This window comes from Ovis canadensis, chromosome 15, assembly GCF_042477335.2.
Source record: "Ovis canadensis isolate MfBH-ARS-UI-01 breed Bighorn chromosome 15, ARS-UI_OviCan_v2, whole genome shotgun sequence".
NCBI classification, from domain to species: domain Eukaryota; kingdom Metazoa; phylum Chordata; class Mammalia; order Artiodactyla; family Bovidae; genus Ovis; species Ovis canadensis.
Window position 1 is genome coordinate 53,605,123 of NC_091259.1, and position 16,985 is coordinate 53,622,107.

General features: G+C 37.7%; 1 protein-coding gene across 1 annotated transcript; it reads right to left on the reverse strand.

Annotated features, from left to right (window-relative positions):
* Positions 1 to 1,067: 1,067 nt before the first annotated feature.
* On the reverse strand, positions 1,068 to 2,054 carry OR2D3 (olfactory receptor family 2 subfamily D member 3). Its single transcript, XM_069553753.1, has one exon. It carries the CDS (start codon positions 2,010 to 2,012, stop codon positions 1,068 to 1,070), a length of 945 nt encoding a protein of 314 aa, XP_069409854.1. The 5' UTR covers positions 2,013 to 2,054.
* Between the last annotated feature and the right edge of the window lie 14,931 nt (positions 2,055 to 16,985).

A 16,985-nucleotide genomic window follows, 5' to 3' on the forward strand; every position in this document is an offset into this window, starting at 1 on the left:
GAGATGTAGTTAAAGACAGCTAAGCTTATGGAGGTACCAGCCTAGAGTTGGTAAACTCCAATTTCTAAAATTCTATTTTACTTTCAGAAGAGATATTCATTGGGTAACTTGGGATCATTCAAAGGAAGATGATCCAAATGAATATAGGGTACCAAAGAATATTAGATAAAGGAATTTTAAAAGAACAAGTGGGTGATTGGCTGTGAGAAATGAATTTGGGTAGATGTAGAAATTGACTTCAGTGAGTTTTAGTATAGAAGGATAATGAAAAATTATTCTAGGAGTAAAAGTAGTGAGAGTTGGTTGAAAATATAGGAAAACTGAAGGAAGATCTTTCTAATAGTAAAAAACTGTCTATATATGAAAGGGAATGATCCCAGAGCATACGGAGCTAGCTAGCTAGCTATATCATTCTTGTTTAGACAGATGATGTACAATTAATAGAAATATTATAGAGTAGTTTAAGCCTCAGACATATGTTTGGATTAGATGACTATATTCCCTTTTAACTCTGATAATCTGTGGTTGATGAACTTTGGGGTGATGAAATAAATTTTCCGGAGCTTTCAGAAAAGAACATCATGAGCTAGGAAGTAGTGATGCCTCTGGAACCTTTTTGCAACTGGAATGCTCTGGGCCGTGAATGATCCCAGTATTAAAGACTCTTCCAAACATGTTGATTGTTTTGATCAGACTATTCCTAGGTTTGTATGACTGGGACATCCAAACTTGAAATGTCTTTGATGTTAAAATAATGTATTCGACTCATGTTAGATATTATCTCAGGATAATCCAGTTTAAACCTTGTAGATTCAATAGTGACTATGCTTCAAACACGTCCATGTTAACTGAATTAACCAGAAGCACCTTCAAAATAGCACTTAATCCTTTTCATAATCAAGAAGTAACCTAACTTTTCATCCTTTATTTCTTCCCTTTGTTTATAGGCACAGTTTCTGAAATGTGTTCCTTACTTTTATCCTTCTTCCTGAAATGACCTAATTCATAACTGCTGATTGTTCTTCTTTTAAGGATGTTACCATGTCTCCAAAAGTCAAACCTAAAGGTCACTGTCTCTGAGAAAAGGACTTTCTTCCAGCCAGTTTCCTGAGAGCTCCTTTGACATCCTTGTTTCTCAGGCTATAAATTATGGGATTCAACATTGGAGTCACCACCGTATAGAACACAGATATCATTTTATCCCGCTCTTTTACTGTCTTGGAATTTGGCCGCATGTAGGTGAATATTCCTGATCCATAGAAGAGGACAACAACAATGAGGTGGGAGCCACAGGTAGAAAAAGCCTTGAGCCGCCCCTCCCCAGCCTGCATCTGGATCACAGTGGAGATGATATTCCAGTAGGAGACCAGGATCAGGGAGACAGGAGCTAGGAGGATGACCACACCCATTGCAAAAATGGCCATTTCTGTTCTGTAAGTATCTGCTGAAGCCAGCTTCAGGAGGGCAGGGGGTTCACAAAAGTAGTGATTGATGATGTTCTGTCCTTGATAAGGAAGTTGGAAAGTAAAGGTGGTGTCTACCAGAGACACTACTGCACCACTGGCCCAGGACCCTATGGCCAACCGGAGACACACTTGTGGGGTCATGATGGTGGAGTAGTGCAGGGGCTTGCAGACCGCCACATACCGGTCATAGGACATCACTGCCAGAAGTGCACATTCTGTGCACCCAACCAGAAGGAAGACAATGACCTGTGTCATACACCCCACAAAAGAAATAGTTTTATTCTTCACCAGGAAGTGGACCAACACTTGAGGGACAATGCTAGTAGAGAAACAGAGATCTGCAAAAGAGAGGTTTCTAAGAAAAAAGTACATGGGGGTGTGAAGTCGAGAATCCATGAAGATGAGAATGATGATAAGCAGGTTTCCAAGCACAGTTAACAGATAAATGATGAGAAAAAGAATGAACAGCAGGATCTGGATCTGTGAGTCCTGTGAAAGGCCAAGGAAGATAAAGTCTGCCACAAAAGTGTGGTTATCTTCTCCCATTGAGGTTTATGCTTGTTTCTCTGTTTGGCACAAACAAAAATAACAAACTTTGGGTTTATGATATTGGGCTTCCTGGGTAGCTCAGTGGTAAAGAATCTGCCTGCCATGCAGGAGACACAGTTTCAATACCTGGGTGGGGAAGATGCTCTGGAGAAGGAAATGGTAACCTACCCTGGTATTCCTGCCTGGGAAATCCCATGGACAGAAAGAGCCTGACAGGCTATTATCCATGAGGTTGCAAAGAGCTGGACTGACTTAAAACAACAGCCTGTAGAAGAGGCTCATTTAAAGCTCAGTTTAAAAACCTAATTGGTTATTTCTAGCTTTCTGCTATCCAACTTGTTCTAATTGATACTAAGTAGAATATTTTATTCTTATTAGTTGGCTATAATTTAAATTCACTTTATTTTTTTCCTCAAATCTCCCTCCCCAGTACCACTTATTTACAGATAAAATACGATGTTGTTAAAACCTTCTTGGGTTTTGTATGTTCTGATATGAGGGTATTAAAGTTCATGTGAACTTTACTAAATGGCTATACACAGATTGTTAGGAAATGACTGTGTAGACTGTTACGATTATCACCGTGTGTAACAAATGTGCCAATAACTGTTCAAAACACTACATGTTAAATTATAACATATGCTTGAAAAACATGAAACAGTTTCAGGCATCAAGTTTAATTTGACCTCTTAAAAAACAGCAAACTTTTCTTGGGTTTAAAAATAAAGCCTTAGCATATTAACACTAAGGACAATTCTGTTTGGATTAAAGAATAAAATAGTAAAAGTAAAACAACACAAAAAAGGAAAAATAGGTTAAAGTTGTGAAATATGATTAGGATTAGACTTGAAAATCACAACAGCTTTCTAAGAAACCTTGAAGGAAAAGTGTAGAATTTACAGCATAAATGAGATAATAATATCATGGATAAAATTAAACTACAAACTGAGAAAAATATTTGAGGGAGATTTCAGAAAAAACTTAAAATAGTTTATTACATTATGATTCTATGTAAAACACTATGAAAATTGTTGAGTCTAAGAAATAATGGACCAAGGACATGAACAGACTATTTACAAAGAAAAAAATGCAAATACTAACCATAAGAAAAACTTCAATATTATTATGACTAAGTACAATCACAACAATGAGAGATACAGCTTTTTACCTGGGAAATTAACTAAGGTTTTAATAGAAAAAGTCACAACAAAAAATAATAACTAGTATTTTATTGAGCATTTAACACATATCAGGCATTCCTTTAAGGGTTTTGTTTGATAAAATTGTCCTAATAACATCTTGAAGTAGACACTGTCTTATTTTGTAGATGAGAAAACTGAGGCACAAAGAGGTTAAATCACCCAATTAATAAATGTCAGAATTCATTAGCTGTATGACAAAAATGCAGAGAAAAAGGCATTTTTGTACAATGTAAGTAGGAAAGTTAATGTATTTCTGAGAAACAATTTTGTTAAATACATTAAATGACTCAAATACTTGTATGCTTTGACCCAGTTCTCAGTAGCATGGGTAAGGAAGAAACTGTTTTTTACTAGTCCTTTCTCCCCAGGAGGAGTAAAAATCTGATTTGTAACATGAGGATGTTGATTGGTCCCTGTTTACTACTAGGTAGAGTTATTGTGCTTTAAAAGGCCATGCTCATTTCTATTTTTTCTCTTCTTCCAAAGAGAGGACTGTTAATGTCCCTTAATGGACCTTGAACAAGGTCGTGCTTTAGAACTTTACTTGCTCTATTCGCTCATTTTTGACTAGTTCCTTGGTGTACTCATCATCACTTTGCCAGCCAGAAAGCAATATTATGATACAATATGGATTTAAGCCATAAGGGAACTTTAAAGAACTTTAGACTAGATCATGTAGCCCAATCCATGCTCTTCAGAGCTCTGAACTTCAGTGGCATTAGGGACTAGCCTGATTAATAAAAAGTGGTATCTTAGTTTTCATTAATTCATATTTCTTTTATAGAATTCTAAGGGGAGGAATGATTTGGAATAGAGTAGTATTAAGGCCTCCTGCTTCACTGGTGGCTCAGAGGTTAAAGCGTCTGCCTGCAATGCGGGAGACATGGGTTCGATTCCTGGGTCAGGAAGATCCCCTGGAGAAGGAAATGGCAACCCACTCCAGTATTCTTGCCTGGAGAACCCCATGGACGGAGGAGCCTGGTGGGCTACAGTCCACGGGGTCGCAAAGAGTCGGACACGACTTCACTTTCACTTTCACTAAGCCTAATTTATTCTAACACCCTCAAACATTATCCCAATTTCTAAATCCAACTCTAGGAGTCCATTCTAAATAAATACTCTAAATTTCAGAAAATATTCACAAGAAAGTACATTCTTATATCATATAGTGAAATAATGGTTAGAAACAGACATTCAGACCAATGCAATGTAATTTAGCAATCAATGCAAAGAAATAGAGGAAAACAACAGAATGGGAAAGACTAGAGATCTCTTCAAGAAAATTAGAGATACCAAGGGAACATTTCATGCAAAGATGAGCTCGATAAAGGACAGAAATGGTATGGACCCAACAGAAGCAGAAGATATTAAGAAGAGGTGGCAAGAATACACGGAAGAACTGTACAGAAAAGATCTTCACGACCCAGATAATCATGATGATGTGATCACTAATCTAGAGCCAGACATCTTGGAATCTGAAGTCAAGTGGGCCTTAGAAAGCATCACTATGAACAAAGCTAGTGGAGGTGATGGAATTCCAGTTGAGCTGTTTCAAATCCTGAAAGATGATGATGTGAAAGTGCTGCACTCAATATGCCAGCAAATTTGGAAAATTCAGCAGTGGCCACAGGACTGGAAAAGGTCAGTTTTCATTCCAAATCCAAAGAAAGGCAACGCCAAAGAATGCTCAAACTACTGCACAATTGCACTCATCTCACACGCTAGTAAAGTAATGCTCAAAATTCTCCAAGCCAGGCTTCAGCAATACATGAACCGTGAACTCCCTGATGTTCAAGCTGGTGCTAGAAAAGGCAGAGGAACCAGAGATCAAATTGCCAGCATTCACTGGATCATGGAAAAAGCCAGAGAGTTCCAGAAAAACATCTATTTCTGCTTTATTGACTATGCCAAAGCCTTTGACTGTGTGGATCACAAGAAACTGTGGAAAATTCTGAGAGAGATGGGAATACCAGACCACCTGACCTGCCTCTTGAGAAATCTGTATGCAGATCAGGAAGCAACAGTTAGAACTGGACATGGAACAACAGACTGGTTCCAAATAGGAAAAGGAATACGTCAAGGCTGGATGTTGTCACCCTGCTTATTTAACTTCTATGCAGAGTACATCATGAGAAATGCTGGACTGGAAGAAACACAAGCTGGAATCAAGATTGCTGGGAGAAATATCAAGAACCTCAGATATGCAGATGACACCACCCTAATGGCAGAAAGTGAAGAGGAGCTAAAAAGCCTCTTGAAGAAAGTAAAAGAGGAGAGTGAAAAAGTTGGCTTGAAGCTCAACATTCAGAAAACGAAGATCATGGCATCCGGTCCCATCACTTCATGGGAAATGGATGGGGAAACAGTGGAAACAGTGTCACACTTTATTTTTGGGGGCTCCAAAATCACTGCAGATGGTGATTGCAGCCATGAAATTAAAAGACACTCCTTGGAAGAAAAGTTATGACCAACCTAGATAGCATATTCAAAAACAGAGACATTACTTTGCCGACTAAGGTCCGTCTAGTCAAGGCTATGGTTTTTCCTGTGGTCATGTGTGGATGTGAGAGTTGGGCTGTGAAGAAAGCTGAGCACTGAAGAACTGATGCTTTTGAATTGTGGTGTTGGAGAAGACTCTTGAGAGTCCCTTGGACTGCAAGGAGATCCAACCAGCCCATTCTGAAGGAGATCAACCCTGGGATTTCTTTGGAAGGAATGATGCTAAAGCTGAAGCTCCAGTACTTTGGCCACCTCATGCAAAGAGTTGACTCATTGGAAAAGACTCTGATGCTGGGAGGGATTGGGGGCAGGAGGAGAAGGGGACGACCGAGGATGAGATGGCTGGATGGCATCACGGACTCCTTGGACGTGAGTCTGAGTGAACTCCGGGATATGGTGATGGATGGGGGGCCTGGCGTGCTGTGATTCATGGGGTCGCAAGGAGTCAGACATGACTGAGTGACCGAACTGAACTGAACTGAAAATAAACCCCCACATATATGGTTAATAAGGTGTCAAGAATATATAATGGGGAAAGGATAGTCTCTTCAATAAATGTTGTTGGGAAAACTGGATACTTACACACCAAGGAATGAAATTGGACCCTTCTCTCACATTATATAAAATTAACTCAAAATAAAGACTTAACTCCTATAAGAAAATATGGGGGAAAACCTCTGCCAACGTCCACTGGATCATCGACAAAGCAAGAGATTTCCAGAAAAACATCGATTTCTGCCTTATTGACTATGCCAAAGCCTTTGACTGTGGGGATCACAACAAACTATGGAAAATTCTTCAAGAGATCGTAATACCATACCACTTGACCTGCCTGAATGATTCCTTGAATATGACAGTAAAAGCGCAAGCAACAAAAGCAAAAGTAGACAGGTGAAACTACATCTAAAAAGCCTCTACATTCCCAAAGAAACAGTTAACAAAATGAAAAGGTAACCTATGGAATGGGAGAAAATATTTGCAAACCATCTATCAGAAAAAAGGTTAATGTTTAAAGTACATAAGGAAATCATACACACAATGTCAAAAGAGCAAATAACACAATTAAAATATGCACTAAGGAACTGAATAGATGTTTTTCCAAGAAAACATACAAATGGCCAACAGGTATATGAAAAAGTGCTCAACATCACTAATCAACATCGAAATGTAAATCAAAACCACAATGATTACCTCATCCTTGTTAGGATGACTATTATAAAAAACAAAAAAACAGATATAGTAAATGTTGGTAAAAATGCAGAGAAAAGGGAACACTTCAACACTGTGAGAATGTAAATTGGTGCAGGTATAATGGGAAACATCATGGAAGTTTCTCAAAAAACTGAAAATAGAACTATCCTGTAATCCAGCAATTCCAAAGAAAATACAAACACTGATTTGAAAAGATAAGTGCACCCTGATGTTCATAGCAGCATTGCTTATCAATATATAGACACAATCTTAATATCTATCAAATGAATGGATAAAGAAGATGTAGTAGATACACACAAAGGAATATTACTCAGCCATAAAAATAATGAAATTCTGCCATTTGCAGCAAGATGGATGGACCTAGAAGGTATCACGTGAACTATGTCAGAGGAAGACAAATACTGTATGACTTCGTTTATATGTGGAATCCAAGAAATAAAACAAATGAAGGAATATAACAAAATGGAAATAGACTCACAGATCTAGAGAACAAACTCGTGGTCGCTGAAGACAGAGGGAGGGGCAGGACAGAAGCAGGAGATTAAGAGGCACCAAATACTGTGTATAAAGTAAAAAAGCTACATGCATATATTTACAGCACAGAGAATCTAGTCAATATTTTATGGTAAATTTAGAGTATAATCTGTATATAACAACACTGAATCACTGTGTTGTACACCTGAAGCTAATATAATATCACAAAGCAAGTATACCTCAATAAAAAATGGATAAAGAAAGTGTTGGATATACACACAGTGGAACATTATTCACCCTTAAAAAGAAGGAAATCCTGCTGTTTGTGATGACATGGATAAGCTGAGAAGACATTATGCTAGGTGAAATAAGCCAGACACAGGAGTACAAATATGTAATATCACTTATATGAGGAATATAAAATAGTCAAATTCATAGAAGCAGAGAGTTGCCAGGGGCTTTGAGGAGCAGGAAATGGGAAAGTATTAGTCAAATGATATGAAGTTTCAGTTAGATAGAAGTTAGAAGTTAGAAGTAACTTCAGTTAGAAGTTCAGTAAGATAAGTCCTAGAGATGTACTGTATAGCATAGTTCTTGTAGTTATTCAAAGAAATATTTCCTTTTCCAGTTATTTTTGAAATTCCACAGGGAATAACTTACCTGTTCTCAGTAGGCTCAGCTTCAAAGTCAAATTTTTCTTTTTTTAGCACCGTTTCTTCTACACCCTACAAACAGTGATTATCAATAATGATAATGAGGACAATAATCTTCCATTGGTGTGAGAGAGAAAAATAACATCTCCCAGGTGGTGCTAATGGGAAAGAATCTGGCTGCCAATGCAGGAGATGCAAGTTCGATCCCTGGGTGGGAAAGATCCCCTGGAGTAGGAAATGGCAACCCACTCTAGTATTCTTGGCTGGAAAATTCTATAGGCAGAGGAGCCTGGTGCGTTATAGAAAATGGGGTTGCAAAAGAGTCAGACACAACTGAGCAACTGAGCGTGTGCGCGCGCGCGCACACACACGCACACACACACACACACATTCAAAATGTATAGAAAATATTGAACAAAATTTTCCAAAATGTTGAGAGCAGTTTACTCCAGGTACTGGAATTATAGGTGGCTTATTTTTCTTCTTTTCTAATACTGTGATGCTTTAAAGTTGTTCTTTAAAAGGCCACATAGTTACAATATAGGAAAATAGGAAAATCTCAGTATTTAACTGAGGATGCTTTAAACTAAGGTCATTTTATTGCTTCTACTTTTAGTCTTGATAAAATAAGTGGTGTAGAACTAGCCATCTTTCTGGAAGCAAATATAAAACAAAATATAGAACAATCATTTTTCAGACATTGGACAATAGCCAACTCAGAATATAATCCTGTATAAGAAGATTAGCAAAGCTGAAAATACATTGAAGCCACCCACTGTGTATTGGAGAGTGGGGCAAACAGATTTGAAGTATGTAGCATGTACATTTACCAAAATATCTCTGGAAGGTAATCTCAAAATATCACAAAATTCTAAAATAAGCTTATCTTTTTTTCTAAACAATGCTAATTTTAGGTCTTTATATTTTGGAAATCATTATAGATATTCAAAATCTTTGTCTCAAATCATATTCACATATAGAATTATTTCCAGAAAAAAACACTTAAAGTTTAACAATAGGTGATATGTTAAATAAATTCTAGATTTGCTATTTAATGTCATCAATATAGCAAGAGAAACAGGTAAGAGTAAAGATGTCTGAGTCTCACAGATGTAAGCTTTGGATCCTTTTCCCCTTATTTCTTAACTCTGTATCCTTGGACAATGTAAGTATCTCTTGCTTGCATGTGACAGTTTCCTAACGTAGAATGGACATAACACAAATTCACTGTATGATTATCAAGATTAACTTAAGAACTTAATGGAAAATAGTTTGCTCAGTGTCTGGCAACTACATTAAAGAAATGCCTGCCTGCCTTTAGGGTGATGATGATGATGCAATAAACCATTAAAAGGTAAGTAGATCTATATTTTCCAAAGGGAGATGTCTGACACTGTTGCATCAAAAAAGTAGTTTGCAAAATAACATGTGCGTGCATGTGTGTGTGTGTGTGTGTGTATCTTTAAATAACACCTTATCACACTGATAAACAACACACAACAAACTAAGAATTCAGGTAGAAACTATTCAGTATATATGAAGAATGGTTATCTCTCTAAGCTACCATTTGTACATTTAACATACATGTGTGTATATATGTGGGTTGAGGAAGAATTAGGTTTAATCTCCAAGCAGAGAGAGTAATAAATGAGTGAAAAAAATAGCCAAATAAGATGAAATGTAGTATCATTTATATCCCAAGGAAAGTCAGGGAAAATTATTCTTTTACTCTCTAAATTTTCATATAACTTTGTCAACTTGACTAAATAATTCTCTTAAATACAGATAGAAAATGAGGAAGCAAAAATGGATGGGAAAAATATTAATGGGAATATAAGTTAGAAGAAAGTAGGGAGGGGAGGCTGAACATAGAGGACAGGAAGCCAGAGATGGGGAGGAAAGCAAAAGGAGGAAGGGGCTACAGGAGGAGATCTGTAAGTCTGGCTGTTTTCCCAAACAAAAAAGACAGGCAGTGAATCTTTTATGCCTCTGAGGCCCTAATAACATCATAACCGGTATGGTCTTTCCAGATATCTTCTCTTAGTGATTTAATCTTATGTACACACAACTGCACACTTGGGAATGACTCCTTGTCATACACAGATAATGATGCTATGCATACCTACTCAGTCAATTTCACAAGCAATATTTCAGACAAACACACAGACAGCTACACATCACAGATAGACTCACATGAGTATTTTGTATTCTTATATACTTATTCTCATAGCCCCCAAATCTTTACCATAACAAAAGGAGTTGCAGGGTAAGTTTTGGGCCAACTGGATACTGACCAAGGCTGGGTCATATAGGAAGTCACTGTGCCTGACTCGTATGAGAAGAATATTGGAATATGAGGTATACGTGTGATGGCCCAGCAGTGGAGGCTAGTGTCCTCCTCCAGACTGGAAAGACAGTGCTGACTGTAGCTTTCCCCCATCTGCTCTGCCTCATCAAGGGGATTGGAGGCAGCAGTGCTAGCATTCCTAGAACAGTATATCATGCAGGCCAGATTCCTTCATATCTCCTACCCAGAGCATGTTCACAGACAAGAAACTCTTAAAGGGGTTCCTCAAAGCAGGATTCCCAGTATCCTTGAGCTCCCTGCCTATTCAAGAGGAGACGCTGGGGGAGCAGTGAAGACCGAAGGGCTGACAGCAGAGGGCAGGGGAGTATCAGAGTTGTTTTTCATCAGCAAGAGGGAAGTCATGTGACCTCTCTGGAAACAACCTCATTCCAGAAGGAGAAATTCTGGAAGAGGATTTGGGGCTGGGATTCTGGAGGAGAAGACTGGAAATAGAATTGTCTCTGGGAGTCTAGCAAGGAAAAAATTAATGGGTAAGAGAGTGACAAAGCTCATCTTTCCCAACACCATGCCCATACCCCAGTCCCCAACCTATATCGCAGAACTGTAGACTGAGGTCCATCAGAGACTTTCCTACTCTTACCTGAGAGCAGAGAGAAAATAGAAAAAGGCTGAGGAGTCATTGGTAAATGAAATGAGGATCAAGCGCCAGAGGGAGTGATTCCTATAGCCTGCATAGCCACTCTTGAAGAACATCACCAGTTGTAGGTAGGCTTTTAAGCAATGCCTCTCAAGGTCTGTACTAGAGTCACCTTGTGAGTTTCACTCAAACCCAAGCTTCTCTGCCTTACTTAATTCAAGGTACAAATTCCCATTCTCTATGTCCCAGTTCTGAACAGATGATTTTCCTTCCATGGAATATGTAAAAGTGAGGTCCTGAAAGTGATGTAAACAGGGCAATCCCTGGAGTTCAAGAACCCTCAACCTTTTTACCTTATTATCTTAATACTTTCCATCCTTTGAGGCACCCTAGGGCATTTCATGTTATATTTGAAATCACAGACTAAAGCCTTCAAATCATAATCATCTCTCTTTTAAACCTTATAATGTTATTCAAATAATGTCAGCACACCTAGTCTCAGAGGTTCATAAGTCATCAAAAATTGTGTCTCCATTTGTATGATAATGAAATAGAAATGAAAGTGGGCAGATACTGGCTTATGCAGATGCTAGCTTTCTAATTGAGTTATGCAACTTAGTTGAAGGGCTTGTATTTTCATTTCCATTTATGGTTATTTAGGTGCCCTGTGATCACCTTAAGGGGTAGAGTTTAATTTGGTTAGTGCTGTCTGATATCACATGAGAACAGGGTGTGCTGTTATATTAAGATTGTATACTTTTACTGAACACAAAGTCAAAGCTTTTCTTTTGTGGAGGAAATTTACAATCAAAAGACAGTTTTGAAGAATGAAACTTTAGCTTTGTTTCTTAAACTATGAAGACTGGTTTGACTATGTGAAAATGGAACTACTGCTACAGTTCTCTCAAGCTAATGAAAAAAAAAAGTAAATATATCTAAATGGGGCATACATATTATCTAAAGGCCAAGCAATGCAAGATAAAAATGATGGAAGAATCGACTTATCAAAGGATAGTATAGGCATATAAGATTCTAGAAAATGTCCTGAAGCTGTTAGTTCTCCAATTATAGTTCAAGTGGCAATTTAGTTTCAGCAAGACATCATCTGTCACATTAAGGAAATGCTATTAATTTGAATTCTATAGTTTTACTGGTTTTGTGGTTTGGCTTAGACATTATTGGTAGTTTAGTTGAGGTTTCAAAGAACATATAAATGTAACTCATTAAAAATAAATGGATTTTGTTTTGTGGTATAAATATGCCATGATCTATTTAACTATATTCACGTTAATGGACTTCTGGGTTATTTCCAATCTTCAGATATCAACACAGTGCTATGATGAATACTTTTGAATACATATCTGTGTCCTTTTCAAATATATTTGATGAGTATGTTTCCTGAGGGTCTAAAAGTATATTCCTTTAAAATATTAACAAATATTGTCAATTGCATTAATTTATATTTCCATTAAAATTGCATTCAAGTTCCTATTTAATTATATCTTTCCTTACAGTTGGTATGTCATGCTCTTCAATTTTGCTAATCCATTAGGGAAAAAACCCTCACTGTTATTTTACTATATAATCTTTAATTATATTTGAGGATGAGCATAATTTTATATGTTTATTCATCCTTTTCATTTCCTTTTCTGTAAAGGGACTGTTTACTCATTTTCTCTTATTAGGTTGTTCAACTTTCTTTGTTGTTAAATCAGTAAGTACCATCTGACTCTTTTGCAACCCCATGGACTGTAGCCTGCCAGGCTCCTCTGTCCATGGGATTTCTCAGGCAAGAATACTGGAGAGGATTGCCATTTCCTTCTCCAGGGGATCTTCCTGACCCAGGGATCAAAACTGCATCTCCTGCATAGGCAGGAGGATTCTTTACTGCTAAGCCACCAGGGAAACTCCAACTTTCTTTAACTGCTTTGTAAGACCCTTGATTTTGAAAAATTGACTCTTTGATTTTCTCTCAGAAATAAGCATTTTTCCATTTTGTTTGTTGACCTACTTTATGGATTTTTTATATCACACGTGTTTTTATAATTTAACCAAATCAATCAGTCTTTAATATTTGAAAGGTCTCTTGATATTTTAAATCACTATGTTTTTTAAAAATATTAATTTTTTAATTCTAGGATTTTCATATTTTTGCTTACATTTATATCTTGCTGCATCCAGAATGTATTTTGATGTAAGGAGTGGGATAGGGGCTTCTTAGTTCTTTACCTCAAATGACTTTGTCACAGAATGGGAAAGAATATTTGCAAACCATAGGCTGATAAAGGTATTGAGAGCCTTGTACATGTTTTCAGAGTCCTTCCATGTTGTCGCAAATATCAGTACTTAATTCCCTTGTATGGGTATAACACATTCTGCTTCTTCAGTCCTCAGTTGGTGGACATTTGGGTTGTCTCTAACTTCAGGGTATTTTGACCAGTGCTGCTATGAATATTTATGCACAACTATTTGTTTGAGTTCTTGTTTTCAGTTCTCTTCGGTGTTTACCAAGGAATGGAATTGCCGCGATGTATGGTAGTTCTATACTTATTGCTGCTGCTGCTGCTGCTGCTGCCAAGTCACTTCAGTCGTGTCCGACTCTGTGTGACCCCATAGACCGCAGCCCAACCAGGCTCCCCCGTCCCTGGGATTCTCCCGGCAAGAACACTGGAGTGGGTTGCCATTTCCTTCTCCAATGCATGAACGTGAAAAGTGAAAGGGAAGTCGTTCAGTCGTGTCTGACTCTTCGCGACCCCATGGACCACAGCCTACCAGGGTCCTTTGTCCATGGGATTTTCCAGGCAAGAGTACTGGAGTGGGGTGCCTTCGCCTTCTCCGCTATACTTATTGAGGACCTGCCAAACATTTTCACAACAGCTGCACAAATTTACATTCCCAACAGCAATGCATGAGGGTTCCAGTTTTTCCACATCTTCACCAATCCTTGTTCTTATCTTCCTTCCTTCGTGTCTTTATTATTATTATAGTTATCCTAGTGGGTGTCAAGTGATATCTCACTGTGGTTTTAAATTCCATTTCCCAAATGCGTAATGGTATTGAGCATTTTTCATATTCTTCTTAGCTATTTTCTTTGGAGACATGCCTTTTAAGTGCTTTGTGCATTTTTACTTTATTTATTTAGGGCTTCCCTGGTGGCTCAGAGGTTAAAGCATCTGCCCGCAATGCGGGAGATCTGGGTTCGATCCCTGGGTCGGGAAGATCCCCTGGAGAAGGAAATGGCAGCTCACTCCAGTATTCTTGCCTGGAGAATCCCATGGACAGAGGAGCCTGGTAGGCTACAGTCCATGGGGTTGCAAAGAGTCGGGCACTTACTTTAATTTAGTCCACTTTAAAATTAGGTTGGTTATTTTTGTCTTAAGTTGAATGGGTTCTTTATACATTCTGGATACTAAACTGTCATCAGCTATATGGTTTGCAAATATTTTCCCTATTCTATAAGTTGTCCTTTACAGTTTCTTGGTTAAAACAGCACAAAGCTCTCCTAATTGGATTCCAGTTGTCTTTTTCTTGATTAAACGTGCAACTGTTTATTGTAAGCTTTTGGTATTTTCCAGAGTCCAGATAAAGATTTTTTTCGACAGTATTTGCCATTTTTTCTTTTATATTTCTTTGCGGGATGGCCCTTTGGGATCCTCTATTTTACTGTTTCACTCTTAAAAATAATTTTGGACAGAACTTTGACTATCTCTGTAATCTTTACAAAGAACCAGTTTGGTATTTTGATAATCTTATCATGTTTATATTTTGTTGTCTATTTCATTGATCTCCTCTTTTGAATTTGGATTTGCTCTGCTACTTCACACCTCTGCCCCCAGCAGCTTTAATTAAATGCATCACTTTTTTTTTTCTCTCCTGTCTCTCTCCTCTCTCTCTCACCTCTCTTTCTTTTAATGAGGTGTTACTTACACACAGTAATGTGAACCAATCTTAAGTATAGCTCAAGAAGTTTTTACATATGTGTACACCTACATAATCATTATGTAGGTCAGAATGTAGAACATTCACAGCTTATCAAAATGCACCTAGTCAACACTCCTTCAACAGTAACCATTATTTGGGATTCTAAAAGCAAAGATTAGGTTTTCCTGTTCTTGTGCTTCAAATAAATGGAACCACGAAGTACCTACTTCTCTGTATGTCTGGCTTCTTTCACAGAACATCATGCTGTGCGTTTCATCTGTGTGGTTGTATATATATAGCAGTAGTTCTTCCTTTTAAAATTATTTAATAGCATTGCAGTGCTTGATTGTACCACAGTAGATCTTTTCTGTAGTCTATGGAAATTTATATTGTTTCCATCTGTAGCTATTTTGAATAGAGTTATGACATCCTTGTACATATCTTGTGATAAATATAAACATGCATCTCTATATGGTATATAGTCAGGAAAAAATTTACTAGGTTGTTGGAGCGAAGACATATGCTTAGGTTAGTTTTCAAAGATACTTCCAAAAGGACTTTTAAAATTCATTATACCAATTAATGCTCCAATCAGCAGTAAAAATTTTTCCACATCCTCAGTCATTTTATGGATTTTTGTTAAGGGTTAGTGGTATTTCACTATGGTTTAAATTTATACACTCTGGTGTCTAATTATGCTGTTCATGTGCTTATGAACTATTTTCTATATTGCAAGACATATTCAAGTCTTTTACCCATTTTAAAAACTGGAATTTTCTGACTTTTCTAATCAATTTGTAGAAGTTCTTTATATATTCTGGGCATCATGTCTATAGCTTACTATTAAATTATTAAAGTACTGTATGTGAAAATAAAGTGTTATTAAATGTTAATAATTAGAGGATCTAGTTATTTTCTGAGACATACTACATTTGCATTCTATAAATTATAAAATTCCTCAAAATCATACACAGACTATGTGATAGACCTGGGGTTGCCACCTGATAATTTTTCCTCCAGAAAACAATGAGTGAAGTCGCTCAGTTGTGTCCAACTCTTTGTGACCCCACGGACTGTAGCCCACTAGGCTCATCCATCCATGGAATTTTCCAGGCAAGAGTACTAGAGTGGGTTGCCATTTCCTTCTCCAGGGGATCTTCCCGACCCGGGGATTGAACCCCAGTCTCCTGCATTGCAGGCAGACGCTTTACCATCTGAGCCACCAGGGAATCCCCAGGAAACAATATTTAATTACAAAATACAACACTTCTCCAAAGAAAGACATGTTAGAAGAACTGGTAACGTGGCTTGTAAATGGAGATGTGGGTGCTTACTAAATGTTATTTTCTGTTCTCCTTATAACCATTTGGGAACCTTCTGAGAGGAATGCAGCTCAGGATCCACCCTAATGGTTCAAATTCTCCTGAGCACTTCAGCTGCTCCAGAGGCTGCTCCTGGTATTCTGGTGTTTAGCTCATTTAAAAGGAACTATTGTTGCACAATATGCCCCCAGATCAATAAGAACTTTGGATAGAGCAGGAGGACACAGGAGATGTGCGGATTCCCTTTCCTGCTTTGTCCTTGATCTTGACTTCAGAGACTTTACTGAGCAATTTAACTTGATATCACAATACCCGAGTCTCTGCTCTTCTAATTCTGCAACCAATACACCTGCAGCAATTTTCCCCTGAACAGTGAGATGTTTTTACTGGCTTTAACATGCTAATGTGATTTTTTTTTTGTTTTCTCTCCACTGCATGAGAAAATGCTGATATGATTGTTAGAGGGAGGAAAAGAGAAGGTATGAGTTGAACAAAGGGGATAACTTGGCACATATTGGGAGTGAACTGGTTTAAATCTCTTCATAGATTCGATTTTTAAAATTCAACTATTAATAATTTTGTCCCAACAGTCTGATTCTTACTGCTAAATCTTCTGGCATAGATCTAGGCAAGGTTTTTTCCACAGTGAATTTACCTTATCAAACCGCAATTACAGTGTCACATTCTTTGTGATGAGGAATTGTGGTTCTCACCTGACGGAAACATAAGCAGAACTTCCATG